This window comes from Passer montanus, unplaced genomic scaffold, assembly GCF_014805655.1.
Source record: "Passer montanus isolate IOZ18808 unplaced genomic scaffold, ASM1480565v1 scaffold50, whole genome shotgun sequence".
NCBI classification, from domain to species: Eukaryota; Metazoa; Chordata; class Aves; order Passeriformes; family Passeridae; genus Passer; species Passer montanus.
Genome location: NW_024369930.1, coordinates 5073031 through 5100778, shown reverse-complemented (window position 1 = coordinate 5100778; position 27748 = coordinate 5073031). Strand labels below are relative to the sequence as shown.

General features: G+C 39.8%; 1 protein-coding gene across 1 annotated transcript in view; it reads left to right on the top strand.

Annotated features, from left to right (window-relative positions):
- SLC26A5 (solute carrier family 26 member 5) overlaps positions 1 to 27748 on the top strand; it is a 33638-nt gene that overhangs the window by 1705 nt on the left and 4185 nt on the right. Inside the window, exons 3-16 of the mRNA XM_039723753.1 lie at positions 9837 to 10049; positions 11805 to 11944; positions 15050 to 15160; positions 15698 to 15879; positions 16394 to 16558; positions 18109 to 18261; positions 19519 to 19601; positions 19695 to 19842; positions 21643 to 21756; positions 22065 to 22142; positions 23573 to 23668; positions 24445 to 24551; positions 25719 to 25788; positions 27187 to 27279. Coding sequence (XP_039579687.1) covers positions 9895 to 10049; positions 11805 to 11944; positions 15050 to 15160; positions 15698 to 15879; positions 16394 to 16558; positions 18109 to 18261; positions 19519 to 19601; positions 19695 to 19842; positions 21643 to 21756; positions 22065 to 22142; positions 23573 to 23668; positions 24445 to 24551; positions 25719 to 25788; positions 27187 to 27279 — 1695 coding nt within the window. The 5' untranslated portion in view covers positions 9837 to 9894. The remainder of the gene's footprint in view (positions 1 to 9836; positions 10050 to 11804; positions 11945 to 15049; positions 15161 to 15697; positions 15880 to 16393; positions 16559 to 18108; positions 18262 to 19518; positions 19602 to 19694; positions 19843 to 21642; positions 21757 to 22064; positions 22143 to 23572; positions 23669 to 24444; positions 24552 to 25718; positions 25789 to 27186; positions 27280 to 27748) is intronic.

The following is a 27748-nucleotide window of genomic DNA, read 5'->3' as shown; positions in this document are numbered from 1 at the left end:
GCTGTCGCATCCATGTTTGGGTTCTAAACTAAACTAAACTTTATTTCCTCTCAGAATTGTGTAAAGGGCTGATGTGCTTTTATTGCTCATACTGTACAAACACTCTGTGCAGGGTAACAGTTTGCTGAAAGGCTGACATAATTTTAAAAAGTACAGGTAATTGAGTGTGATCTAGATGAAAGGCCTAGGAAATTGTGATGTTTTTAGCCTCGGGCATAAACTGAGCCCTGTTTTCTAAGCTGGATACTTACTAGATGTTCTATTGGATTCAGCCGTCAGATCTTACAACTTGGAGCACTAAACAGCTGTTGCATCTTGCCTTTTGTTTGGAATTTCTAGTCCATTACTGTGGTTCAAATCATATCTTCAGCACATAGTTTTTCATGGTTATAGTAGTCTGTCCCCAAAAATTCAGTGTTTTTAGAACTTAAATATTCCCAAACCACATGGAAAGATATTATTATTTAGTATGATGCTAAAATCATGGAAAACAGGCACAGATTTAGTACATGGCTGTCACACTGTTGCTCTTTTGCTAATAACGTAAGAAAGAAGAACTGAATCTATGTTCATGTGCTTTGACTGTTATAGTATAGACAGACCAGTATTATCTTGAACTACTGTTAATTTGAATTGCAGCTGTAGCCTCTGTAAGGGTAACCAAGACTTTTGTGCATCCACTGAGTTGCCTAGAAAAGCACAGTCCTTTGAGCTCCTCTGCCTCTCTTGGTCTCTGCCCAATGGACTGCTGTTTTTTCTTCTATTTTATTGCTGATGTATTTTTTTCTGTAACATCTGGTTTTCTAAAGCTTTCTTTTCTGGTTTTTTTTTCTGATTGTTTCATAACCTATAACTTTTAGCCCAAGAAAACCATGCTGAATCTAAAACTCTTAAGCTCTAATTAGCCTACTGATGTCCCAGTTAATTTTAATGAACTAAACACCATAATTATTCAGCTGTTTATTTCCCTAGAATTGTTAGTCAGCAGAATGTTGTCCTGCTAGACAGTATTTCTTGAAAGTCCTTCTTGATAACAATTCTTCACATGGCTACAAGACCTGCCATTGCTGTTATTTTATAGCCAGTTTTCTGCAGCTTTTTGCTCTTCAGAAGTGTAAGCAGCAGCAGCAAAGTGCAGGTCTTCTTGTTATTTACCATGTGCCCAGGTCATGGGAAAGCTATACACAAACAGACAATGTCAAGGATTTCCATGGCTTTGAAGATATGGCTGTAAATTTGTGCAGGCAGTTGAATGAGTTTTGCAAGTCAGTTGCATTGATAGGATTTAGATTTTCATTTATGGTTGTTAGAGTACATATGTGAACCACTGGCCTATGCAGGAACTTGGACTACTCTTCTCAAAATGTTGCATTAACTATTTATTTTATTTTCTGCAGTAGCAAGCTGGGAAAACCTTCCATGTGACAAACAATATTGTGATTGTCTTCCTGGGAGGTTTTTTACAAGCTGTATTCTTACTGCCTGTGTAGAATCTTTTTTTCTCCAGCCTTCATTGCAAACTTACTGGTTTTGCCCAGGCAGGGGAATCAAGTTTTTCTGCTCTGCTTTGACTGTTGCATACCATTTTGTACATCCAATTCTGTTTGTGTTCTTATACTGTTGTGGTTATTGGGGAGGGTGTGGGTTAGCTAAGTAGTAGATTTGAATCTGTTAATTGAAAATCTGAGATTCTGACACATAGGCTGGGCTAGAGCAAAGATCAAATTGCTCCTTTGAATTTATTTTATGAAAATTGAGTTCTGAAGCAGGGCTGAGATTTGAGAACTCAGAAAGCCTCTCATCCCATGCTGGGTGGGGCTTTGAGCAACCTGGTCTAGTGGAAAATGTCCCTACCCATAGGAGGGGTTTGGAACTAGGTGGTCCTGAACATGAGATTTGAGAACTCAGAAAGCCTCTCATCCCATGCTGGGTGGGGCTTTGAGCAACCTGGTCTAGTGGAAAGTGTCCCTACCCATAGCAGGGGTTTGGAACTAGGTGGTCTTGAAGGCCCCTTCCACCATTCTGTGATTCTAAGGCACAGACAGAATTTTCCAACCCAAATCAAAGATTGCTGTGTGTCTGTTGTTTGAAACATTCTTGTTGAAGTCCAGTCTAGTAGGGACAGATCAATTAAGCTCAGTTAAGGATTGAACTGATTAAGGATTAAAAATTTCTACCTGGTTTTCATGGAATAGAATTTAAAAAGCCATACCCCATTCAGGAGAACACTTGGGTTGCTACTCAGAGTGCCCACAGGGAGCTGCCTGTTCCTGTTCTCACAGAACAGGGCTAAACTCAGGCAAATCTGAAGAGTCACATCAGGAACAAAACTACAGATATTTCACAGATACAGGCAGCTGCAATGTCTTCTCTAAATACAGAAGTTTTGCTGCTGCTACCTTAACTTTATAGCATAACGTGGTTCAAATCCTTTCCCAGAGAAAGCTATACCTGAGTTCATTTACCACTTCAGCATCTAATCCTGCATATCCTGCTTTACCAGGATCCTGCCCCAGCTTCAGAGTTTTGACATAACATTGTTTTCTAAGCCCTTCCAATTTCTTTCAGGTTTACTGTTTCATTATCTACTGTCTTTGGTTCATTGCATTTTTCTTCTTGGAATTCTGCACTGTACTTGTTGCTTGCTTGTTTTCAGTTCTGTATTATATGATTCCAGTTTTATTTCTTTGCCAGTTTCATGGTTAAAATCAATATATATGATCTCTTTTTGATGCTTCATTTAAGTCCATATATCTGAACACGTGACCCGAGTCTAACTAACTACAATTGTAGTGAATCTGATTTTTTTTCCCCTGTTTTCTGGTAGCATTTGTTTCTTTTGCATATGTGTTCCTGAGAAGGAAAGAAAAGTTCTTACCAGAAGAAATCACCAGAAAATTACTCAATGTACCTTTCTCCATTTCATTTGGTGATTCTCAGCCCAGATACCCTTCTTGCTCTTCCAGTTCCTTCATCAAGACACCCTGTTCTAGTGTAGCTGTTTCAGGAATCCATTCATGCAGGGTTGTTCTGCCACACACACTTAGAGGGTCATCTAGAGAAATTTTCAGCTCCATGAGAGCTTGTCTTTTTGTTTGTGCAGTTAAGAACAGACATGGGCCTGTCTCACATTAAAATTTCATCAGCCACAGAAGAAATCTGAAGCCATAAGGTGAGCTGCAAATAAAGCAGGAGTTTGCTGTGAAATACTTATTTGAGAAACTTCTCTACATGTTCTTTGCTTACAGTGCATTTTAAAATATTTCAAGCAAAAGCAGTGCTGGCCTGTGTTTTCTGTGCACTCATGGCCTTTAGGTGTAACCTTGGCATTAAAATGTTGAGGATGGTTATTCCCACTGTCTGGCATTCACTTTCAGATCATGAAGCAACACTCAAGTACATAAGAGGCAGGAGAATGCTATTGTTTAGATAACATCTTAACCAAGCAACAGTTGCATAAATGGGGACAGGATCTATCATATGCCATGTTCTACCTACTGCTCATGTGGGGTTTGGTTTGATACCTAGTGCAGAAAAAAACCACAGAAAATGTGTCTTATGAGGTAGCTTCCAAGAATGAAGTGTTTGCAGATCCTAACATGGATAGGGAAGTTCTCAGAACTATCAGGAGGAGAGTTGCAGCTTTGAGAAATAGTCATAGTACTTTCCCAAGGAGTGGCTGCCCTGTGCTGAAGTTGTGTTGCCTTTCAGCAGCATCAGTTCTTCAGGAATTTCTTCAAGCATGGCCGTGGCTGTAGCCTGTTTTGCAGAGGAGCACATCCTTTCAGAACGTGTTAGAAAGAGAGACTTGTAGAGGATCCTTGGGGACTTTTCAAAACCTCATGTAACTCAAGTAATGGTAGTTACTTTGCCATGTTTTCAGTAATGAAACTGGAATATAAATTTTAATCCTATTCTAAACCCTCTCTTCTTCCCTCTCAGTCATTTCTTTCTCTGACCACACTGTTTTATTATCCTTCAGTTTCCTCTGTGACTTGAGAGGTTTACACTGTAAATATGATGACTGAAATTATTTTGGTTATAAATGGCAACCTTCTATTTTTTGTTGTTTATTTTTAACATGATGCAGCACTTGAGAGAGTAGTGATGTGTGTAAAGAGTTGATGAAGCAGATAGAGAGGAGAGAATTCTTTTGGTGGCTTCTCTGCAGAAGGAAGTGTATCACAGAAAGAAGTAATTTCTTTCTGCACAGACACTTGTTTGCTGTCTGCATGTTCCACTTTGCCTGAAAAAATGAACCAGTTGCTGGAGGTCAGTGGTGCACAGAGATCACAAGAAGTAAAGAAATTATTCTGGCTTAGCTTGGTGTGTATTCATGATCTTGATTTATGTTATCTCCTCTGACCAACTGGAGCTTTATGATGAAAACTGTTCCACCAAAGTTTTGGCAGTGGATTTTCTCTGGAGATGAAGCTGGCTAATGATTACCTGTCTCTGAAGTGGTGTATGTCCTTATCAGTTGGCTTAAGAAAGCACAATAAAGGGGTCATCAGCCATGCTACCATTCTGATTAACTTACTGATTCCAGTCAGTAGCAACTGCTTTTGGCAGAGAGAAAGAGGATGGCAGACGAGGATCCAAGGTCACTGAAGCTGCAAAAAGCAGAAATAAGAATGATCATATTGCCATGGGTTCTCATGGTCATCAACATGTTTACACTGGAAACAGAAGCCATCTCTTATCTATATCTCAGAGGGAAGGAGACCAATGTTCTGCTGCTCAAAGTGCTCCAGGTATTTGTCTTACGTGGAATGGATTAAACAGCTCAATCATTATAACAGGTCCTAAAGCATCCTAAAACATAAGATTGCTGGTTGATAAGAGATACGCCTAAGACATTAGTGAATTCATTATTTCATGGAGTAAACTTTGGGGACTTAAGTATTTTTTGGCAAGGAGCATGAAATATAAATGACCTCTTGCCAAGTACATATATTTGTAAAAATATATATATATTCTTACTTATTACCATTTTGATCTTTATGCTCAATGTTATTATTGTGATGTTTTCAGTGGCTAAGATAGGTTCATTAGAGGAAAATATAATGAATTCAACAGCCTGAGGAAGACGGGGCTGCTGCTGCTGCTCCATATCCCCAGATCCAACCAGTTCCAAGGCTGAAGATGTGTTTTCCATAAGCACACACACAGAGAACACACATACACAACACAGATCTGTACGTGGTAAGTCATGCATATCAAAGAGGCAACACTGACAGCTTCATCCCCTCTGCTCTCTAGTTAAGCAGGATGGAGGTCCAGAACTGAGGATATTTGTACACATGTGGAGATACAGCACACATCTGCAAGGTGGATCAGCACACAGGCTCACACTATCTGCCTAGTAGCTCCTTGATCCCAATTTCCCCAGCTGAGCTGGTCCCAGGAGCCGCCAAGGTCATAGCCCCACTTGAGGTGTTGGTACAGACCATCCCATGTGCACATGTGTGACTGGCCAGGACTTCCCAGGACCCTTTTTGCTGCCCCTGACTGCTCTTACTCTTAGAGATGGGCAGATGCTTTTCACACCCAGAGCTGGCAGGGACTTGCAGATCCCATAGGTGACCCTTGTGTACTACTCTGGACTGGAGGCAATGAGCTTTTGACAGGCTGATGGCTCATGTGCTGGCCTTGGCAGTAGCCCACCAGGGTTGATTATCCAGGTTTTCCATCCTGCTCTTGTTCTGAGTAACATTATAAGTGTGTGGAGAAGCTTTTATCACACAATCAAACACAGTTTATGTAATCATCTCACCTTTCTAATGAATAAAGTGGACATTTTGCCCATCTAAAAGCTGCATAGAAATTTAAGGTCTTGATTTATTTTTTTCCCAAAGGTTCACTCCTGGCGTGCATTTCCTAGATTAGGAGTCACACAAGGAAAATTTCATTTGTTTTACAAATCACCTCTAATTTTATGAATTGTTACATAAAGGTTTAAAAAATCTAGTTGTTAGTGGATTTAATGGGAGGAGTGGAGGAGAATGAGAATGATGAGAACAGTCCAATAAAACCAGGAGAACACATTCCTTATGACCCCACCCAGTCATTTTACACCTTTGTGCTTATTTGAAAAACAACTTTGTACTTGTCAGTGAGGGTGAAAAGTGAAAGAGAAGTGGGGAATGAGGCCAGAGAGAAAAGAAAGAAAAGAGAAAAGAAAGAAATGAGCCAAGATTTCCTAACATCACCTGGGTTTGTGTTGCCTCTTCAGACAGTAGGAACAGACCTTGCAGTAACTGCTTTTCAGGGTACATTTGGAAGAACATGTTCTACGTAGAGAGGCAGTATTTCCACCAGCCCTTTGGCTGGTGGCAATCACCTGTATTTGTAAGCTTGAAAGCACAAAATATTTCATAGACTTTTTAGTTCATGATCAAACTTGGAATTCTCTGCAGAGGACATACTGTAACACAGTACTAGTACTGTCTACCTGTGCTTTTCTGCTACTTAAAGCAATTTGTGCTTAGCTTCCAAAAGAAACTGCTTTTGTTCTTTTAAAACAGGCAGGACAATGGATTTTCTGCTGACTCCCCCATTTCCTTGGGTAGTTCAGACACATCCAGGTTAGATACACATTTTAGGAGAAAAGGTACCTATTAAAACCCTGCAAGAGTCACACAGTACATCCTTCTTAATGTCTCCAGCTTCTTGCTTTTTTTCTCCCCATAGTTGTATTTTCAATCTAAGGAACAGCAGTCAAATCTCTGTTTCTATAAATTTTATGGTTGCACTCTGATTCATGTGATTTGGATCAAAAATTGTCCTCCGCAAGAATCAGTGCAGATGACTTGACAGACCTCCTTTATCAGCTAAGATTGGGAAGAGAAAGTGCTAATTTATTACTGATTGTGTTATAAATTCATGTTTGCTTCACTTTTTTTTTTTTCTTTAACACCTTCAGTTTGATAATAGGAGGAAAGATATAAGACAGGCCTTTATCAGTCAGATAAAGAACTGCCAACTCTTAAGTCTTTTGCATACAGGTTTTAACTACTTCAACTCAGCTCTTATCTGGCTGATAAGATTAATGACAGTGTTTCTTATAGCTTTTTAACTTTATTCTTGCCATGAAGTTCAAAGGTTGTTGGGGAGCAGTATTCCACTATCCACCATTGCCTTTCTCTTCCTCTGGATAAAGGCCTGTGAGTTTTCAGAAGTCATAGCAGTAAGGTTTCTTTTCATGAGGATGGCATGCTTTTGCTTTTCTTCAAGAGTGAAGGGCAAAACTTAGTTTCTGAGCCTTGGATAACTGTGCCAGTTTGTCATACAGCAAACACTTGGAGAGACAGTGGAACCAATCATGAAATGTTACTATTTTGCTACTCAGTGGACAATGTGTATCATCTCTCATAATGACAAGCATCTCAGTCTTGCTCTCTGTGTACTTTTGCAAAAAAAGAGGGATGATATTAAAGAATGTAATTGTTACTGTACTATCTACAGCATAGTATTTTAGGTTGCCATCAAGGAACATGCTTATGCAGGGCTGTTAAGATGAAGTTGGTGAAATGACATGGAAAAATAGAGTGTGATATATCCAGCAGTAGTTTTAGGTAGATATAGGATCTCTTTTAATGACATGTGATTTGTTTTCCATATTCTTGTGTCCACTGTGAGGGTAAAGACAAGATCCTCTCATGTCCTACCTCTAGTTACTTTTGTGTTAGCTGGTTCTCATGATTCAGTGCAGTGTAACTTCCTTATTCTAGCAGAATCAGAAACATTAAATCTACAGTTTAAAAACTTTCAGACTGAGTGATGGTGAAACTTGGGTTGTGGCCTCTGGTAGAATTCCAAACTAATTCTTGCCATGATCTGGATAACTAATCTAGAGTTGGGCCTTGTTCAGTTAGTCAAATACAGCATTTGTATAATTTATTTCACCATGAAAAACAGAGGCAAAATGGAATTTTTGTTGTTCTGTATATGCTCATAGTACCTGGGAGAGTTGGAGCATGTGTACAGAACTGGAGACCTCCAGACCTCTCCAGGTCTAGATTTATATTACAAGCTCATGTGGCTCTTCCATATATTAACCAATCTACTTGGAGCTGAACAAACTCAAGGGTGGAAATTCAGGACCTGAATTATTTGGGGTTAGCAGGGCACTGTCTTGTGTTGCTGTCCTTTGTAGCAGAAAGAAGGCAGAGTGTGTGTTTTTAAAACCTTGGCTAAAAAGTGTTTTGATATTGCATTCTCATTTTGTTGGAGAAGTTTGGCCAAAACCAAGTCATTGAACTGATTTGGTCTGTGTCTTTTGAATACAGTTGCAGTTTTTCTGATTTGAGTGGATTTTCTGTTTAGGACTGATTAAAGTAGCTTCTTAATTTGTAGATAAAGCCAATGTTGCCAGAACACATCAATTAATTACTGGAGAAGATAGATTTTATGTGAATAATGTAAGGGATCAGTATGGAATCCCAGAATGGTTGAGGCTTGGCAGGACTTCTGAGGATCATAGATTACAACCTCCCTGCTCAAGCAGGATCACCTTTATTTCACACAATAAAGCTGGAGTCAGTCTAGAGTGTACAGTAAATGAAAAATTACAGTTTTAGTAAAAATATTCTTTTGTAGCTCACAACATAGGGAAAGTATTGCTTATGAAATACTGAGAACTGAAGAGATGCTAGGCTGTGTCAGTTCTAGGACATAGACATTACCAAGACCTGGGTGGAAAATTCCAGCACTTTCATCAGAATGAAGACACAGATAGCAATATTGATATTTTCCTGATGGTCTGACTGTATTTGCTGGATTGGACTGTTGGACCAATCATGGCTAGGTTTGTCTTAGTGCTTAGGTAGCAATTTGTTTAATTTCTGCGTGGTAACCCTTTCCCAGAAAAGTATTGATGTGCAGCTAAAAACAGAGCACCCCTGGGTTAGCACCCTTGGTTGAAGGCAAACACATGCTTGAGTGACTTGCTGGACCTGAGCCCAAGGCCTTGCTCACAATGATGGCTCTGTTTCCCACTGCACTCACCTTCTGTCATCGAGGGTGGCACTAGCCAGCATCTCTGCCTAACAGCGTAGCAGTCCTGTCACTTTGCTCAGAACTGGGAGTGTGTTTCTTGCCCAGTATTTCTGAAAGCAGCAAACATGGGGCAGTGGAATTAGCAGAGTGTCTTTTAAACATGTTAAGATGTTTGTGGCACTGAATCAGACAAACAGATCTTTACAAACCTTCTGGCTAGTTTTAAAACTGGGCACATCTCCCGATTCTTGTTTTAGTCAGTGCAGATTGAGAGTAGCAGTAACTGGCACATCCATTGAAGTAATAACTATTTAAAAGTAGTGAATTGTGTATCCTTGAGATGCTGTTTGGAAAAAGAAGCTTGTGAAATAGAGAGGAAGGCAGGTGGATGGATGCAGGAAGCAACTGACAATCTAAAAGAAAGAAGTGGTTTTCTCAGTGTTAACGTCAGAGTTCTGACTTTTGAAAATGGACGTGCCAGTTTGTGAGTAAGCAGGAGGTAACTCAGCGATAAAGGAATCTCCCTCCTACAGTGATATATTCTTTAAAAACTGAGGGAAAATCCAGATAAACATGACTACAACTTTCCAAGTTAGTTTCAGCTCTTGTTTAAAAAGAAATTAATGCAAAAGCTTTCATTATACAAGAGAAGCATAAATTAATAGTTTGCATATACTGAAGACTGAGTGTGATTTATTTTCTTACTGCTGTTACAGACTATTTAATTAGACTGCAATCACAGTTCTTTCTTCTAGCTTGTTAAAATACATTATTTGAAAGGAAATGCCAAATCTGAAGTTAAAAACGAAACCAAACTTATTTTGTCTGCAACCAGGTTTTTTGGTGGAGACTGTGGAACTGTTCCTCCTTCACTGCTGCTCTGGGAGATCAAGTATGGAACATGCTCAAGAACAAGAAGCATGTCCTGAGCAAACCCAGAGGTATTGTGTGCAGAGACCAATATACAACCAGGAGCTCCTGCAAGGACAGCTGCACAGGCGACAGAGAACCCCTCCAACTTTAGGGCAGAAGATTGCACATTCTTGTCGGTAGGGTTTTTTGTCTTATCTTTGTTTTATTGGTTAGAAATTAATAATTCTTAATTGATTTATGCACTTAGCCGGTAATTTCTTCAAGTTCTTGTCGGTAGGGTTTTTTGTCTTATCTTTGTTTTATTGGTTAGAAATATTATCATTCTCAATTGATTTATGCACTTAGCTGGTCATCTCTTCAAAGAAACCTAGAAGATAAAACCACTAATTCTACTTTGACCATTCAGCAAGACTGGGAAGAAGCTGTGTATGTGCTTTTAATGTTAATGTAGAATTATATTAGAAAATGTTGGATAAATTAGTTGAATTGCCTTCCTCAAAGTGCAAAAGGAAAATACGCAGCATAGGAATGTGAAGTATTGGTCACATCATGTGACACGAATTCATAAGACACAGAAAAATATCTGTCCTTCTTATGTGGAAATACTTATGGCCAAATTTGTGCTTCACATGATCCTTTCATAGAAGAAGGGAGATGTGTGATAGCTGTGTAGAAATCTAAATATTGGTCTAATAAGAACTTAAAAAAGGCATTCTCTAGCTTTTAACTGCCTTGGAATCTAAGTATCGTCTGGTTAGATGTGAACTGTCTTTAACTGAGCTTCTCTTGCTCCATGGTACCAGAGGATTTAAGTTCTCATTAGCTTTATATTTTTCCATGCTTCATTTGCAGAGTTTTTCCATTTCTTTCTCAAACCTTGTTCTGCAGGACAACAGAATTGCTTTTCTATAAAATATTCCTGTTCATATGATTTGATATTTGGAGATTAGCTTTGGTTTATGGAATGACTTCAATGGTAAAGGCACTTAATTCTACCCCAGAAAACTTGTCTGTCCTGAATTAAAAGAAAGTGGGTCAAAATCCTTCTTTTTGTGATAAAGTCCACCTAACCATGGAGAAGTGTGGATGACTCTCTCACTTTTAGCAACAAGCTTATTCACTGTGCAATTCAGAAATGCTAACAAATCTGTGCAATTCTTCTACACAGAAAAGCATTTCTACAATCTCTGTGTTACATTTTTAGCCAAGGTTAACCTTACCACAGTACAATCAAGGTATGGTGCAAGGCAGTACTGGATAGAGATATGTGTTTCCTGGCTCTATTCATTTGTCATGAGTCAGGGTTTCAAAAGGTTAATAGCTCTGCTAAGAGTCCCAAGGGTCAGTGCTGCTGGCTTCAGTGCTTTTCCTTTCCTGGTGAGGAAGGGTTATGTTCTCAAATAGCCTGAAAATGGGCCTATCAGTACTGGTAGGGATAGTAATAAGCACTGGTTAAATTAATAGATTGGCCATGTTTAAGAATTTATATAAGAATATAAAATATCAAAAAAGTATAAAGCACACAAATAGTAAATGGGAAAAACACTGCAAAATATTCTGATGAGTGAAAACCACTATGAGGAAGCAAGTTACTCTCAGGGGATTGTTACTAGGAATGACCTCACCAAAAGTGTTGTGTGACCACCCAGTTGTGCATAGACCGGAACAGTTTTACTTCCCACTGAACTCCAGCCACAAGATTTTTGTTCTCTTCTCTAGCTCTGTAAGGTTTGTCAACAGCACTAACACGTGATTAAGGGCTAAATTAACTGGAGGTGTAGTTGTTTGTGCTTAAGCATGTCCAGAAATTGCTGTCATCAGGAGTCTGAGCCTGCCTGTAAAGGAGCTGTTTTCCTGTACAGGGATGAAGGACAATTTTTGCAACCTGTTTGTCCCCTGCTAGTGTCTAACTTTCTGCTTTGTAATTCCAGTTGTTCTTCTAAGAAAGCCAAGTCTCATCTCTACAGTTTCTTACCAATTTTAAAATGGCTGCCTCGTTACCCAGTGAAGGAATACTTATTGGGAGACATTATCTCAGGTATTAGCACTGGGGTCATGCAGCTTCCTCAAGGTGAGTGTACCTCTGGATGTAATTATCCCTTCTTTACTTTTTCTGTGTGTGCTTTTATGGCAGTTCTTGACATCTGAAACGGGTGCTCCTGAGAACAGAATGTGTATCTCAGGGCTCTCTGTGGAGATCAGCATGGATTCTGCAGACCAGCCCAGAATGATGATTCCCTTAAAACTGCAAGTCAGTGATATGCACCAAACTCTGAAGGAAGCTCCCTCTCTCATCAGTATCCACAGCTCTCAATGCCACACCAACTTTTCACACTTTAAGTGCATGTCCAAACTTTTGCTGAGTGCACCATATTATTTACTGATCTCATTGTCCTGAAAGTCATGGCAAATTTCCTGCAGAGGGTAGCAGACATTTAGACATTACTTTTCAGGGAGCAACGGGGGCAAAGTAACCAAATTAATTTAACCAGAGAAGAACATGCAAGAATTCAGACTGACCCCTAAGGCTAGAAATCACAGTTTACACTGGAACCGTAGTAGCAGGCAGTGATTTACACAGTGTAATTAAAAGCATCGTCTGTGACAAGGCTGAAAATCTGTGAAAATTTCTGTTAAATTACTTGGAAGTCTCAGCCTAAGTGGAGCCCTGTCCTGGAGCAGGCTCTTGAAGACGTAGAAAGCCAGTGTTCACTGTTCTGTTCAGCTCTTGGTGAATGGACCAGTAGAATCTTTTGTTTAGCCCAGCACTTACTGTTAGCAGTTTCAGAAGTGTTAGGAGGTTAGAAAGCAGCAGCACTTCCACAGCAATATCATTATGGGGTGCCCACTGCTCTGGGAATGGCAGCTTCACAATAGCTGCCACAGTCTCAGTAGATTTTTCCAGGAGGTCTTGGAGTCAAGGAAATTCTTTGATTTGTGCAGAGCCTTGTCCAGAGGGTGATGTAATTAAGCATATATAAGTTTACTTCTGTGTTGACTTATTTCATATTTGCACCTCACTTGTTCCACTTTAGGCTGAGGCAGGTCTGAAAAAATAATCTGTAAATCCAAGATTTTAATAGGTGGTAAACTGTTAAAATAATTTTATACCCTAACTTAGGCTGTGCAGATAATTTCTTTATTTCTGTATCTTCCTGGTTTTGTTTAAGTTTTATGATTAAGGTTATTTTTTCTTCCAGACATGGAAGCATAAATTTATCTTAAACTGATAATTAGTGTGGTTAACTCTCAGGCATATCTGTCATATACTAGACACAAACATTGTCACTTGTATACTGAAACATAATTTATGTCATGACCTGAAAGAACGCTAAAATGTCAGTGGTCAGCAGTGAACTTTATACTTAATTCTGTGACTCTTTTTAAAAGTAAACATTATTCATTTGGCGCCTGTAGACATGCCCTTAAACTGCTCCTAATCTTTCCCTTTCTAAAAACACAAAAGTTGAACTTTCAATTTTCTGGAATAGATGTAATTATAGCTAGCCTGGGTTCAAAGAAGCCTGGGAATCATTCCAGGCAGAACTACAATGACCACGATGTTTAAGCCATGGCCTCCTATCAGGTCAATATCTCTATTTCCTTGGCACTGACAGTCTCTAAAAATGCCAGTACAAATGAAAGGGAATAAAAGGGTATTCAGGTCAGGAACTTCACACACCCACCCTCCCAGTTTTGAGCACTGATTTCCAGTTCAGGTTAATTGTACTGTTAAGTTCATCATCATATTAAAAGCCAGGCTGTTACAGTACAGGGTGTTGGCTGATGTCAGGAGAGGTAGCCCTTAGGTGAGAGAAGATAGGTGGGAGGAGTTTCACAAGTACTTAATGAAATGCTCATTTGAGCAAGAGAATCAATGATACCATCAGTCCAGTTTTGGTGAGAATGTGAATTTTTGGTAAGGACTCAGGTATTGCTTAGGGCTAGAACAAGGCCCTGTGACTTGCTACACTGCACAACAGCACTTGGGTGGCACAGAAGATCCCTTTGGTTTAGCTCTTTTTTTTGTAATGTGATGCTTTGTCTCCCAATTTAAATTATTAGCTAGAGGTGTCTTTGAGTATCACTGGCTCTCCATGGTGGGTGAACCATTGCTTCTGTTTGGAATTTGCACTGGTCCATTGAGATTGTTACTGCTCACTTGGACCAGTGTGCCCAAGTGTGGCAAGAACACACAGGTGTTACCAGCCTGCACTTGTGAGAGTGCAGAACCAAGCCAAGCCAGGGTGCAGTGTTTTCTCCTTGAGGCCCATTTGTTCTGTTCTGGTGTCAATTCTCAATAACACAAGCTGTGTAGAGCTATTGTTTTGGCTGGAACTGCTTGGGACAGTTATGTGCCATATCACATGATGTGCACCATTTGCTTATGAGCCTGATCCCATGATAAGCACACCCTGAGTCACACAGAGGGTGGGAGATGTTCTTCCCTGGTGTCTCTTAGAGCTGTTCCTCCAACAGCTCCACAGCTGTGTTTGCCAGCCCCAACTACAGATAAGGAATAATGTGGATTGCATTCCACTGCATGGGATGGACAGGGCTTAATGCCAAAAAGGACTTTGTTTTTTGGAAGAATACCAGACTGTATAAGCTCTGTGACTTTACAGATTGTCAGAAGTTCTCTGCTTATTTTACATTTTGAAGCATGTTTTGTGGAAACATCAACTGTTATGTTATCCCAGTCATTCTGGGGTGAGGGAGGAGGAAAGTGTTTAGTCAGGGGTTGCCGTGAACACCATGTCTGATGAGAAAAGGAAGTCAAATGTGTCCCACTTGTTATGAGGATTTGGGTGTTTCTGACTGGATTCTTCTGCAGATGAAAACAAAAGCAACAAAAGTCATTTGTTGGCCATTAAGGAGTGCTTGCACCCATAAAGGCAAAACAGGTGCACAAGTGTACACACAAACACACACACCTGCAGTGCCTGTGATTAGAGACTTTGGTTTCCTGACTCAACCCGTCTTGTTTCTAGGCACTGCCCTAGAGTATTATACATTTTAAAGACTGTTCACTGAAAGATCTCCTGTTTTTTAAACCTGGGACAAGTCTCTAGATTTCCCATTAGGTGTGTTCAGTTTTAGTAGACTTAAATCCCTTTGCTTCAGATGTTTTATTTTTGTTGTTTAGTTAACATACATATTTTTGTCTGTTTTCTAGGTTTAGCCTATGCTTTGCTGGCAGCTGTACCCCCAGTATTTGGCCTATATTCTTCATTTTATCCTGTTTTTCTGTATACTTTTTTTGGAACCTCCAAGCACATATCAATAGGTATATCTGTATGGATAACTGAAAGTCTGTCTGTATGTATGTGTGTGTGTGTGTGTTTTTAATAAAGCTGTAAAAAATAAAATTGAAGAAGTAGAAAGTGTGGTTGTTTTCCATAAATGAAAATTTTAGTGCATAGGAGAAATGCAAATGTGTAGAGCATAAGCAGTACTTTTTATTGTTAGCTTATCCATTTTACATAGGAAGCAGTAGAAGAGCATCTTATACAGATTAGATCTAGAAATGTGTGCTGCAAACTCCTGAACTATGATTTCATTGCTGTGGCTCGGATAAATCTTTAAAGTGCAAAATAGAAACTGAGACAGAAAAAAAATTATGGTGTTTACCTACTGCAGAGGTGTATGTTCACCATCTAACTGGCTTTAATGGTGCTGAGTGCTGGACCAGATTTGGGGACTAAAAAATACTTTATTAAGTTTATATAATTATAGTTTAATTCTACATATCTCAATAAGAACCACTACTAAAAAAAACTTGCCAAGATTTTAAGCAATTATTTTCCTCTCCCTCTTATTCCAGGTACCTTTGCTGTGGTTAGTATGATGGTTGGTAGTGTTGCTGTGAGAGAAGTGCCTGATGAAATTATTTGTCCGGACTCTAATTCTACTAATATTACAGCTGTCCTTGAATATTACAGTGCTAGGGACACCAAGAGGGTGCAGGTAGCTGCGGCTGTCGCCTTTCTTTCAGGACTTATCCAGGTATGTGTTCACAGTTTGCTGTAAGGGCAGCTGCTGCTGCTGGACTTTCAGGGGGTGCTGAGTCATGGTGGATCCTCTGTAACCAGACTTGTGCTTCTGCACTGCTCTGTGTGGGACACAGGCTGCTTGATGGCAGCCTCAGCACAGAACTGGGGCTGGATGTGTTGAAGGCAGGGCTTTATCTGACTTCTTATCTGGACTGGAAAAAGCCAGGATTTTCCCCCTTTTCATTTTTTCCTATTCCATCAGAAAAACTCAACTGATGTTCTCTAATCTGTCCATGAATGCATACAAACAATGCATACATACATACCCATATCTCACCCTGCACCTGCCAGTGGCATGGAAGATTGGGTGCACTGATGGCAGCTTACTGAACTGTGGCTTTAGAAAAGCCAAGTTCAGGTTCTGCCTGATCTGGCTTGGGCATTGAGGAAAGGAGAGGGGTGTGTGGCTGTGTGCATATCCAGGCTATAGTGGGAGTCACGTGGTTGACACTTGTGTTTTTCCTTAGTTGTGTTTAGGTTTCCTTCGATTTGGGTTTCTGTCCATCTATCTGACGGAGCCTCTGGTGCGCGGCTTCACCACTGCAGCTGCAGTTCACGTCTTCACCTCCCAGCTGAAGTATCTCCTTGGTATCAAGACTAGCCGCTACAGTGGGCCCCTCTCAGTTGTATATGTGAGTAACTGTACTCACCAAGCATGCAAATTCTGTGCTGTCTAGATCTAGTTCCTAAGTTTTTTTTCCTGTTTTTATGTATTTTTTGGCACTAAGTAGAATAATCTTCAGTATTGAGCACTGGGTATAAGGTCCCAAGTGTGACTTGATAGGTTCACACACACCAAGCATGCAAATTCTGTGCTGTCTAGATCTAGTTCCTAAGGTTTTTTTCCTGTTTTTATTTATTTTTTGGCACTAAGTAGAATCATCTTCAGTATTGAGCACTGGGTATGAGGTCATTAAGTTCCATAGTGATATATGAATATCTGAAAGTGCAGCCCAAGTGTGACTTGATAGGTTCACACGGTCTGAGATGAGCAGATTTTGGGATTCTGCTGAATGTAATGTCATAATATGAAGGAATATTGTTCATTGAAGCAAATCTCTTGTGCCTCAGAGGGAAATGTGGTCCTGAAATGCTTCACTGTAAATCTGCAAAGCTAGGAAATGTTACTTTCAGAATCTTTCCACTCTTAAGTGGAAGAAAAGATGTCTGTGAAAACCTAAGCTTTTGAGCAGATTGATGGCTCAGCAATAATGAAGCTTCAGGATTTCACCTACATGTAGGTTATAGAAAATACTTTGTGGGAATCTTTTTGTGTGTTTGTGCAGATACAACAAAGCTTTTGCAAACAAGTCTGCCTTAATGATTAATTCCAAAATTTGCTGTTCAGTTCACTGAACTGGGAACCAGTCATACTAATTGCCAAACAAATAGAAGGGAAGTTATAAATTCAAGATGCATACTACCAGGACATCTTGAATGTATAACATCCTAATAGTTGTAGCAATTTTCAATCTGCATAAGGAAGAGTATGTAAGTCTTCTTTCAAAGACCTCTCCAGAGGTTATTTATTTATTTATTTTAATGCAGTGGAGCAGGAATAATCAGTATGGGCAATTATTTACGCCCTAGCAACTTATGTATTCCAGCAGGTTTTTTTCCTAACACCCTTTTAGTAAGCGTTTTCAATTAAAATGTATTTGGAATAATGGCTGCTTCAGCAGCAATGCAGGATCACTGTTATTTAACCACATTGTTATGGCAACCTCAATGGTTCTATCAGCAGCTTTATTGTTTTAGAATAGTTTATGCAGCTCTAAGTAAATGTGACTTGCCAAAGAATATTTGAAGGTATTAGAAGGAGTTTGCATTTATTACTTTCAGGTAGCTGCCACTGAAGAGTATGTGTGAAAATGTTGAGGATAAGAGACATGGTTTAGTTTAGGCTTTCTACCCCAATAAAGTTTTTTCTTCAAATTTTTGCCCCCTCTAAGGAACACTGATATTGTAAATTATTCCAGTGGATTTCTCTCACTGACCTACTCAAGTCTTCTGTGTTCTGTAGGAACAATGGGTATTTTGCTGAGGTCCTCGTTCACTGTGGTTATAAATTTAGAATGAAACCACAGCTGAAAACCAATGTATAATTTGCTCTTCTGTGGCAAATCTCCATGAATATTCTATTTTCTCTAAGAATAATTACGATGCTTCTGGTATGTTACAGAGCATAATTGCCGTGCTTTCAAAAATAACAACCACCAATATTGCTACAATGATTGTTGGATTAACGTGCATTGTTCTATTGCTGATTGGCAAGGAGATCAATTTCCGCTTTAAGAAGAAGCTCCCAGTTCCTATTCCTATGGAGATCATTGTGGTAAGCCACTTGGGAAATTCTATGCTAAGTTATATAGCTATTCTAAAGCTGTAGAAACTGTCTCATGTTCTGTCTTGTCTTACTGAGCTTGAGAGTAACTTCCATTGAACATAATTCATTTGAGCCTTGATCCAATTGAAGGTTTGGATTCTCTTAAAATTAAGAACTGGAATGTCCATGTGGAGAGCATAAAGTCACAAAGAAGAATTGAAAAACAAATTAACACCCCCAGTCCCCTATAGCAATGGGTAAATATATATGTGTTGTAAAACCCTTTCTATCCAGGAGTTTGGGCACCTGACTGATTCCCTGCAACACGATGCAGAATGTCTTAGGTGGCATTTCACACTTGGAATCCAAGAGTGGCATTTCCCACATGGAGTGTGGGAAAGACCTCAGAACCCTTTCCTGAAGGAAGGTGCTTACAGATGCCTGCAGAGGTTCTGCAGGGCTTGCTTGCTTTTTGAAATGCAGTAGCAGAAAGAAGAGCAGGAGCCATCAGGACTTAATACTTTTTCCTTTCTCTGTTTCTGAGATTGATAACTGGCTGCAGCACTGATTCTGTTTCAAACAACTATTCTAAAATACCTGTGTAAAAGGCTATTTTAATACACACAAAGCCTACAGCTCAGACAACCTTTTGCCTTTAAAAGTGATTTGATTTAAAAATGAGTTCTCGGACTACTACAGGTCTCAAAAAACCTGCACGTAATCGAGTCAAGAAAGGAAATAATTGAAGGTATGGGCACAATCTAGATAGAAGGAACAAAAAAGGGATGCTGGTGAGAGATGGGGGAGATGGTGTAATAGGGTATTTTTTGATAGGCAATAGCAAAAGAATGTTCCTTTCTTTGCTGTTGCATCAGTTCTCTTTACAGGTAGCAGGCTATGCACATGCAGATAAGCCAGTGCACACAGGCAGGAGTGACCTTGCATTTCATTTTTCCAGTACACTCATTTGCCTGAGCTTGGCTTTGGCACAGGGAATTTGAATGATTCATATCATACCATAGTGTGTTTTATTTAACTTTTTACTAAAAGAAATATAAAATCAGGGTGAGTTGGACATGCTGAAGGGAAAATCATGATGCTTCCTCCTTTTTGTCTGCTTTTTTTAGCCCCTAACTCACAGAAAACTGACTGATAATAAATGTAACCCCTTCTGTTTATTAATCGTAGTCAGCTAACCTTTATATCTCTTCAAGTGGCTTTATCTCTTTTTAGATAATGTTTACAAATGTGTTTGTGGATTTTTAGGTCATTATTGGCACAGGAGTTTCAGCTGGAATGAATCTGAATGAGTCATACCAAGTGGATGTTGTTGGGAATATTCCTCAAGGGTAGGGATGATACGTTCTTGTTAAGACTGTGCCTTTTCTGTATTGCATATAGTTCTTATCACATTAATTCATAAATATAATTTCATCTCCAAGGTTACGTGCCCCAGCAGTTCCTGAGATTGAGCTAATGCCAGCAGTATTTGTGGATGCAGTAGCAATAGCAGTAGTTGGATTTTCAATGGCTGTATCAATGGCCAAGATCTTTGCCATTAAACATGGTTACACCATCGATGGGAATCAGGTAAAAGTAGCCAAGTTGCTTTGTTGAAAATTCTCAGTAGCACCTTTGTTACATCGTTAAAGTAGAGTGTGATATTGGCAAAAATGAGGGCTTCTTCAGTAGTGGAATCAGGCCAGATTTTTGACAGCACTTTTAAAGGCCAGGAATTAGTGTAAGTTCTTCTTCTGGCTGTGTTTAAATAACCAGTTTCACTTTCAGCTTCATTTTGGGAAACCTGCTTCTGCTGTACTTGGACATACGCTTGACTATTAATTTTTTGGACAGGCATTACTTGGCCATACTGTCCTGATGAGCAGCTACATTTTCTCTGCTTCCTGTAATAGAGCAAAGCATAGAGGTCCCATGTGATAAATACAGTACCTTATGTGCCAAATAACTCTTGTCTAGAGTTTAAAAGTTCCAATTATGTTTTATATTTTATTTTTATTTGCACCCATTGCAAATGGGCAACTTGTCGTTTTCTGGGGCAGCAATTGGCCCTATCTGTACTTACATTCTGAGCATGATTTGAGTGATAAGGACTGTGTTTAGGACTTCGTAAATTAAAATGATATGTCCTCCTCACCTACTCTGGCCTTCCTGTGCAGTTTAGAGTCAATACTTCAATTGGATTATTGGTCAATAGCATTGTGGTGTCAAGGGAGGCAGAGTTCCTGTGCTGTAACACATCTCCTAGAGCACACATCTGACACAGCACATATCAGCTGTTCCCCCCTTTTCAAAATTATTGCCTTCCTCTGAGAGTAAGTGAAGTTTACCTACAGGGTTTTACATCTGGTCAGGTGAGTCTTATCCTTCATGTGCTTTGTTACCCAAAGAGAGAAGAGGACAAATCTGTAGCTGCATGAATGTAATTGGCTCTATTTACCTTAAACATAATAATCACTGACCCGAGTTAAGTATCTAAAACTTTTCCTCAGGTGGTGCCAGATGCTACTTCTCCTGGGTGTTAAAGTGTAGCACTCCTTGTCACAGTAGCAGTGCATGCCGAGTGTTTAAATGAATCCAAAAGGGTTGTACAAATGCAAAGAGAAATACTCAGTTAAAGTGTAGCACTCCTTGTCACAGTAGCAGTGCATGCCGAGTGTAAATTAATCCAAAAAGGATTGTACAAATGCAAAGAGAAATACTCTTTGAGAACTGTTGGAAATGTATGACTCAAATCACACTGTTACAAATAACAGGATGCAGAGTAGTCGGGGGAGGCTACATTACAAGCAAATAGCATCAGAAATGCAGTACTGAGGTAGATGAAGCTCCTGACCTCACTCATGGGAGCAGTTCTCATGTGGGATCTCCCTGAGGAAGCAGCAGACAATCATTGTTTTTTTCATGTACAGCAGTGGATTACCACTCATGGAAACAGAGGCAGGGCTGCTCTTAGTTTTAAACACATAGGGGGAGAAACAAAGAAAGGTGTTTGCATGAGAAAACATTTTTCATGTATATTCAGGGTTACAATTCAAATTATCCCCAATATGAAGAAATCCTTAAAACAAGCAGTGCTGTCATTCTTTTTCATTTTCAGTCTGATTAATTCCCGTAACATTTAGCAATAAGAAATGTCTCCAGCATTTCATATGAGACTTTATTTAACAGATGACTTTACATGCATCAGCTTGTGCTTGTGTGAGAACTACAAGTATAAGCTACAATTAGGTTGCTTATTCTCTAAAATGAGGTTGCTAGAAAGCCCTGTAAATAAGATGTGGTTTTTAATGTCTGTGGATAGTTCCAGCTTGGTACCAATGCTAAGTATAAGTGTATATTTAGCTTTCTTTGCTCTATTGTGTAACACAGGAACTTATTGCCTTGGGAATATGCAACTCTGTGGGGTCATTTTTCCAAACCATTTCAATCACATGCTCAATGTCTCGGAGTCTTGTCCAGGAAAGCACCGGTGGAAAAACTCAGGTAAGTAGAATTCCCAAATCCTGAGCCAAACTAAATTTACTCTTTGGAGCTCCAAAACTAAAGTCTGAAGCTTATCTAGATGGCTATCTTTCTCTGCCTGAGCCAGAAGAATTAACTGGAGTTTCCCATGTTTCAAATCCAGACTGTGTCAGGATAGAAAGTGGCATGGCAAAATGGGTGAACTGAGTGGAAGGAATCAAAAGCCATTTGTACAACCAGCCTTGCTGAAAGCACAAGGGGTTAGCTAATCAGTAATATTTCCCCTTGGGAACACTTCTGAATAATCTCTGGCACTTTTTTTTGTTCAGATTGCAGGTACACTTTCTGCAATGATGGTTCTGTTGGTAATTGTGGCTATTGGATACCTTTTTGAGCCACTTCCACAGGTAAGGGAGTTTTTCATATTAGACATTGCATTGACTGTGAACAGAGGCCCATGAATATTGCCAAAACTTGAGATTGTGGGAGGGTTAGTAAACAACAGTTAGGCTTTGATCCAGAAGCCTTTAAATTTTGTATGCATTTTTGCTGTAAATTAGCCTAGAAATAAATAATGTTTTGAACAATTCAGCATGATTTTTGTTGTTGTTTTTAGTATTGGATATCCTGGACTCTGTCTTTAGACATAAGAACACCTTCAAGCAATTGCCCTTTAGAAGTGTTTAGGTTGGAAAAGACCTTTAAGATCATTGAGTTCAGCTGTTAACTCAGCATTGCCAAGCCCACCACTGAATCATGCCCCTAAGTGCCACATCTACTTGCTTTAAATATCTCCAGGGATGGTGACTCAACCACTTCCTGGGTAGCCTGTTCCCATTCTTGACAAACACTTCCATGAAGAAAATTTTCCTTCTATCCAATCTAAACCTCCACTGGCACAGCTTGAAGCGATTTTCTGTCATTCTGTCACATTTTATTTTGCAAGAAGAGTCCAGTCCTCACCTGGCCACAACCTCCCCTCAGGCACAGAGAATGATAAGGTCTCCTTGAGCCTCCTTTTCTCCAGGCTAAACACCCTCAGCTGCTCCCCATCAGACTTGTGCTCCAAACTCTTCCCCAGCTCTGTGGCCCTTCCTGGACTCTCTCCAGCCCCTCAATGTCCTTCTTGCACTGAGGGGCCCAAAACTGAACTCAGGATTTGAGGTGTGTCCTCACCAGTGCTGAGTACAGGGGGACAGCCACTGCCCTGGTCCTGCTAGCCACATTTGATTGCAGCATAAGAATTCTGGGTTGAAGTTAAAAAGTTAAAAGAAAGTCACAGTCTGGCTAGTAGAAAGGCTGGGGCTGGATAATGGCTCAGCATAATGAGTGGGATTTGCTGCAGTTTATACTTATTTGTATAAAATATATGAAAAAGTGTATTTCTGACTTCTTAAAAAATCTGTTTCTGGTGATGTGCAAAGGATGATACACAATTCCTGTTTATTGCTGTAGGAGTTGGATCTTGGGTTACAACCATATGACTGTTGCAGGAATTGTTTCAATATGTTGTAGAGAAACGTGAATTTGAGATTATAGTCTACTGCTTCAGGCACTGTATGTGTAGCAGCATGAAGTGTAGGAGCATGTGATTCCTCTTGCTAGGAAAGAGTAAATCAAACTGAACTGAACTGGTTTGCCAATCCTGCAGCTGCAGTAAAAGTACATGTTCACTGAACTACCTGAGAAGTTTGGGGTTTTGAATAGAACATCAGTAAGTTCAGTGAACTTATATCAGTTATAAAGCACAGAAGTAGTTATTTGTGATCCTTTGTAGTTCTTATTTGGCACTGGATTTATTGTGCTTCTGCAAATTGCATTTCTGTAATGTTCTTAGACAGTGCTAGCTGCAATTGTCATGGTGAACCTGAAAGGAATGCTTAAACAGTTTGGAGATGTCATGCACTTCTGGAGAACCAGTAAGATCGAGCTGGTGAGTATTGCACAGCCCAGTGCATATATTTTACTATACTAAATTTGTTACTATCCCCAAAATGGCATAGAAATTTACCAAGGAATTACAAATTAATGTTATTGCAGGTGAACATAAGTCAGGGAGCTGTAAGTACCCTGGGAAAGTGATCTGTCAGAGACAAGTATATTTTTGTTGTTGCTCAACAATCTTATAACTCAGGTCAGCAGTAGTTTGGTTGCAGTAAAAGCAAAAGCTCTGGCAGTTTTGCTATAGAAACTGCCCTAAAGATTGTGGGAATGTCCGAGAAGAATTTGAAAACAGAGTAACAAAGAAAATCACTTAAAGGTATTTGCCATCTTTTAAGAGAAACCAAATACCTGGCTGGAGTGGGCCAGAGCTAAGAGTGTATTGGAGGGAACATGTTGGTGGCATTTCTCTCCTGGATGAACTGGCTGATGGAACTGAGTTAGAGCTACTTGCAAGCCTTGAATATTTTTTTTTTTTTTTATATCTTAAGGTATTTGGAGTCTGGTGATGGTAGAACAAGATTCCTTGAAGAACAGGACTTAAGGCATTCATTAATATGTGACAGTTTGTCATATGTTAGAGTGCCTTGAGCTTTTATGCCCTTCAGAAAGGTTAAGGCAATTCTCATCTGGCATCATCATGGGTTACATTAGAGCCTATTCCTGATCAGAAGTGATACATGGATTTTGTGGTTGGGTTCTGCTGTTGTTTTTGTTGTTAACAGGAAAGAGGATGCATAATAATTCACACTTTTTTTTTTGTTTTAGGCCATCTGGGTGGCAGCTTTTGTGGCTTCTCTTTTCCTGGGGCTAGACTATGGTTTGCTAACTGCAGTAACATTTGCAATGATAACCGTTATTTACAGAACACAAAGGTCAGATTTCTTCTTTATCAAAACTAACGTTTGCTATCTTCTGTGTGGTTTTGTTTGCTTAAGGGGTGCAAATAAACAGAAGTCCATCCCACCCTCTTCAGCTGCATGCTGAATGGAATTTCCTTCCTAATATAGGTCATGCCCTTTGGCTCTGATCCAGGGTTCACATTTTCTTTTTCTGAGAACAAAATTTTTAGAGGGCATGAACTTGTACTCTCACTAATAAACAGAAGATTTTTCATTTCACATAGTGATTAATCTTGTTTATTTCTTTTAATGCTTAGAGTTTAGAATTTCAAATTTTCTTTCTGCCAGTTTCAGTATATGACTACGTTTTGTGTGCACTAATTGCCACAGGCTGAGGTTGTGTCAGGTTGTCATGGGATGAATGCTTAGGTATTTTAAAAGAAAGTTCTAATTTGTAAAATATGGTGGCTTTTCTTCTAGTTTTCAAGTCACTTCTCGCAATTCAAAGTGACAAAGCTCTTATTGTGAAGCTGTCCAGGTCTACAGTGAAATGATTTATTGCATGTGTGGATAGGACTGGCATGTGAGGTTTCCAGGCTCAGGGTCTGGGACAGGTGGGAACTGTGTAAAAGTCTTGGTTCTGTCTGCATTGGAGTGAAAGCAAATTGTGAAATCTCCACTCTGCATAAATAAGTATTTTTCTGCCATCTCTATACAGTTTTACTCTTGCAAACAGAACAGTAATGTACTTTGCTGTCACAGTTCTTGCGAGTTGGGAATATTCATTTGCTTAGGCATTGTCCTGGGAGCAGAGTGACTCTTTGAAATTGCAGCATGTTTTCTGTCAGCATGAGCTTGCATGTTTGCAGGACAGTCAATAGAGTTGCACCAGTTGGTTGGTGCTTGTCCTGGGGTGACAGAGAATTTGCCCTGTACTTTTGTATGTTTTGACTCATGTTTTTCAGAAAATTACAACATTTTAGTGCTAAGCTTATCAATTGGTTTTGCACTGACAGAAACAACTTTCTTTTAATTGAGTTCTGCCATAAACTGCTCACTGCATTTAACCATGTTTAGAAAATCCTGTACCAGACAGGCCCTGCAGAATGACCATTTAAAATAAGTTTCAGTCTGTGTTAAACACTCACTTTTCCACTTTGTAAGTGATAATACAGAAATATTTGTTTCCTTTCTCTCTAGCCCTGAATACAGAATCCTTGGTCAGATTCCTAACACTGACATCTACTGTGATGTGGAAGAATATGAAGAGGTAGGAACAGTTCTTCTGCACTGAGGGGTTTCATTCAGTGGGGAAAAGACAGCTGTGGCAATTTTCTGCTTTGTCCTACCACACTGCACATGCAGTGCTGGCTGCTGAGCATTCACCTGTGTTGAAAGGAAATAAATAGATTTGGGTTCAGTAGTAAAAGTTGCTCTGTTCAAAATGCAAGCTCTTTGTACTGCACGTACATTTCACCAGGCAGTGATCAAAAGTATTTCTATACTAGTTCCATTGTCCAAGTGCTTAGGAATACCACTGCCAGAGCTGCTATATAAACAAGTACACACCAGGCCATCTTCTTTATTTGTGTGGCAGTAGTGCATGGAATCCATGGAACCCAGGATCCAAACTTGTATGTTCTTCAGAATTGAGTAGTAGCACAAACTACTCCAAACAGCATCCCACCCATCCCCTGCTCATTAAATGTATGTGATTAATGGCACAATTGCTTGTCATGCACTTAGTTTCTCATAAATGCCATTTTGTTCAACCAAAAGTTGATGAAAGCATTACATTTTTCAGTGCAGTGGATACAAACATGCTGTATTTATTCCCAAACAGCAGCTAAAATTTTCTGCACTCTCTGCTATGTTCTCAGAGATGCTGCTATGAAAGTTACATCGTCCTTTACTGAGGAACCAGTCTGTAAAAACCTATGGAAAAAGATCATGCAGTTCTGCTTTAAATATGATGCAAAGCAGGAGTATGAGTGCTCTCATTTATATCTGCATGCAAGGGAGAGGAGCCTCCATTTCTGTTACACTGAGTGCAGTCAGCATTTCCTCCTGGGTAAAGGTGGGGCTGGCAGCATATGGCAGGCTGGGTCTCTGCTGCTGGCCAGGTCATTTGCATGCAAAATGTCACAGTTCAGCCTGGTTGGAGATGGCTGCATTTAAAGTAGGGGAGAGAAGTGAATATCAAGACCTGTCTGAAGGTCTGGATAAAACCACAGATTTGAAAGGTTGGTTTTCTTGGTACCTGGGGAGTCAAGAAAGAAAAAGAGAGAAAGAGGGAAATAAGCTTTTATGCCTGTTGAAAGGGAGGCTGAAAGGAAGCAATTCTAGGAGTGCATGATTTCCTCATGGTAATATCAGCTGCAAATAGCAACATGAAAGAACTGCAAATATTTAATTTTTATGGCTGTACATTTTGGTGTAATATAGAAGGAGAAATGTTACCAGGCATTGATAGTGTGCAGTATTACACTGGGAGACAGGGAGGTTCTGATCTCCTGGTTGCCTTTGCCCACAACAGTGCCAGCCTTCTTTATCTGGCACATGCTGAGAGCCATCCAGGTCTGGCTGTTGCACTGCTGCATGTTCATGTCTTATGATTACACAGGGGCTTTTATTCTGTTTAACTGTTCACATCCAATATTTTCCTTAGGTTAAAGAACATCCCGGAATCAAAATATTTCAAGCTAATACATCTCTTTATTTTGCTAATAGTGAGTCATATACAAGGGCACTGAAGAAAAAGGTGAGTAAATTCTTTAATATCTGTGTCCTGAAAACTCAAACTGGCTTCTGAAACATGCTCATCTTTCAGCTCCTTTAGTGTAGCCCTTAGCACAGTGTTTCTCAGCCTGCGGCCCCTGGTGATCTGTAAAATATGAGAAGGTGATCCTCCAGCCAGCTACAAATTATCTTAGGAAGCAACGACATGGTGGGAGGGAATAAACAAAGTGTTGCCTCATACTGACTGCTCCTGAATGGAAAGTGGTGGGTGCAGAGCACAAACTGGTCAAACCTTTTTTTTTCAGCAGGAAACTAGTTGCTGAGCTGAAAACAAAACGGGAATAAAAGTTTCCTTGTTGGGTAACTAACTTTACTGGAGTGTAAGACCGTGGAATACTGTGGGCATTTAGTGCCTCTCATGGGCAGCAGGTGACCTGCAGGCAGGGCGTGCCTCACTGCCTGTGGCACCCGTGCTGTCACCAGGTGGCAAC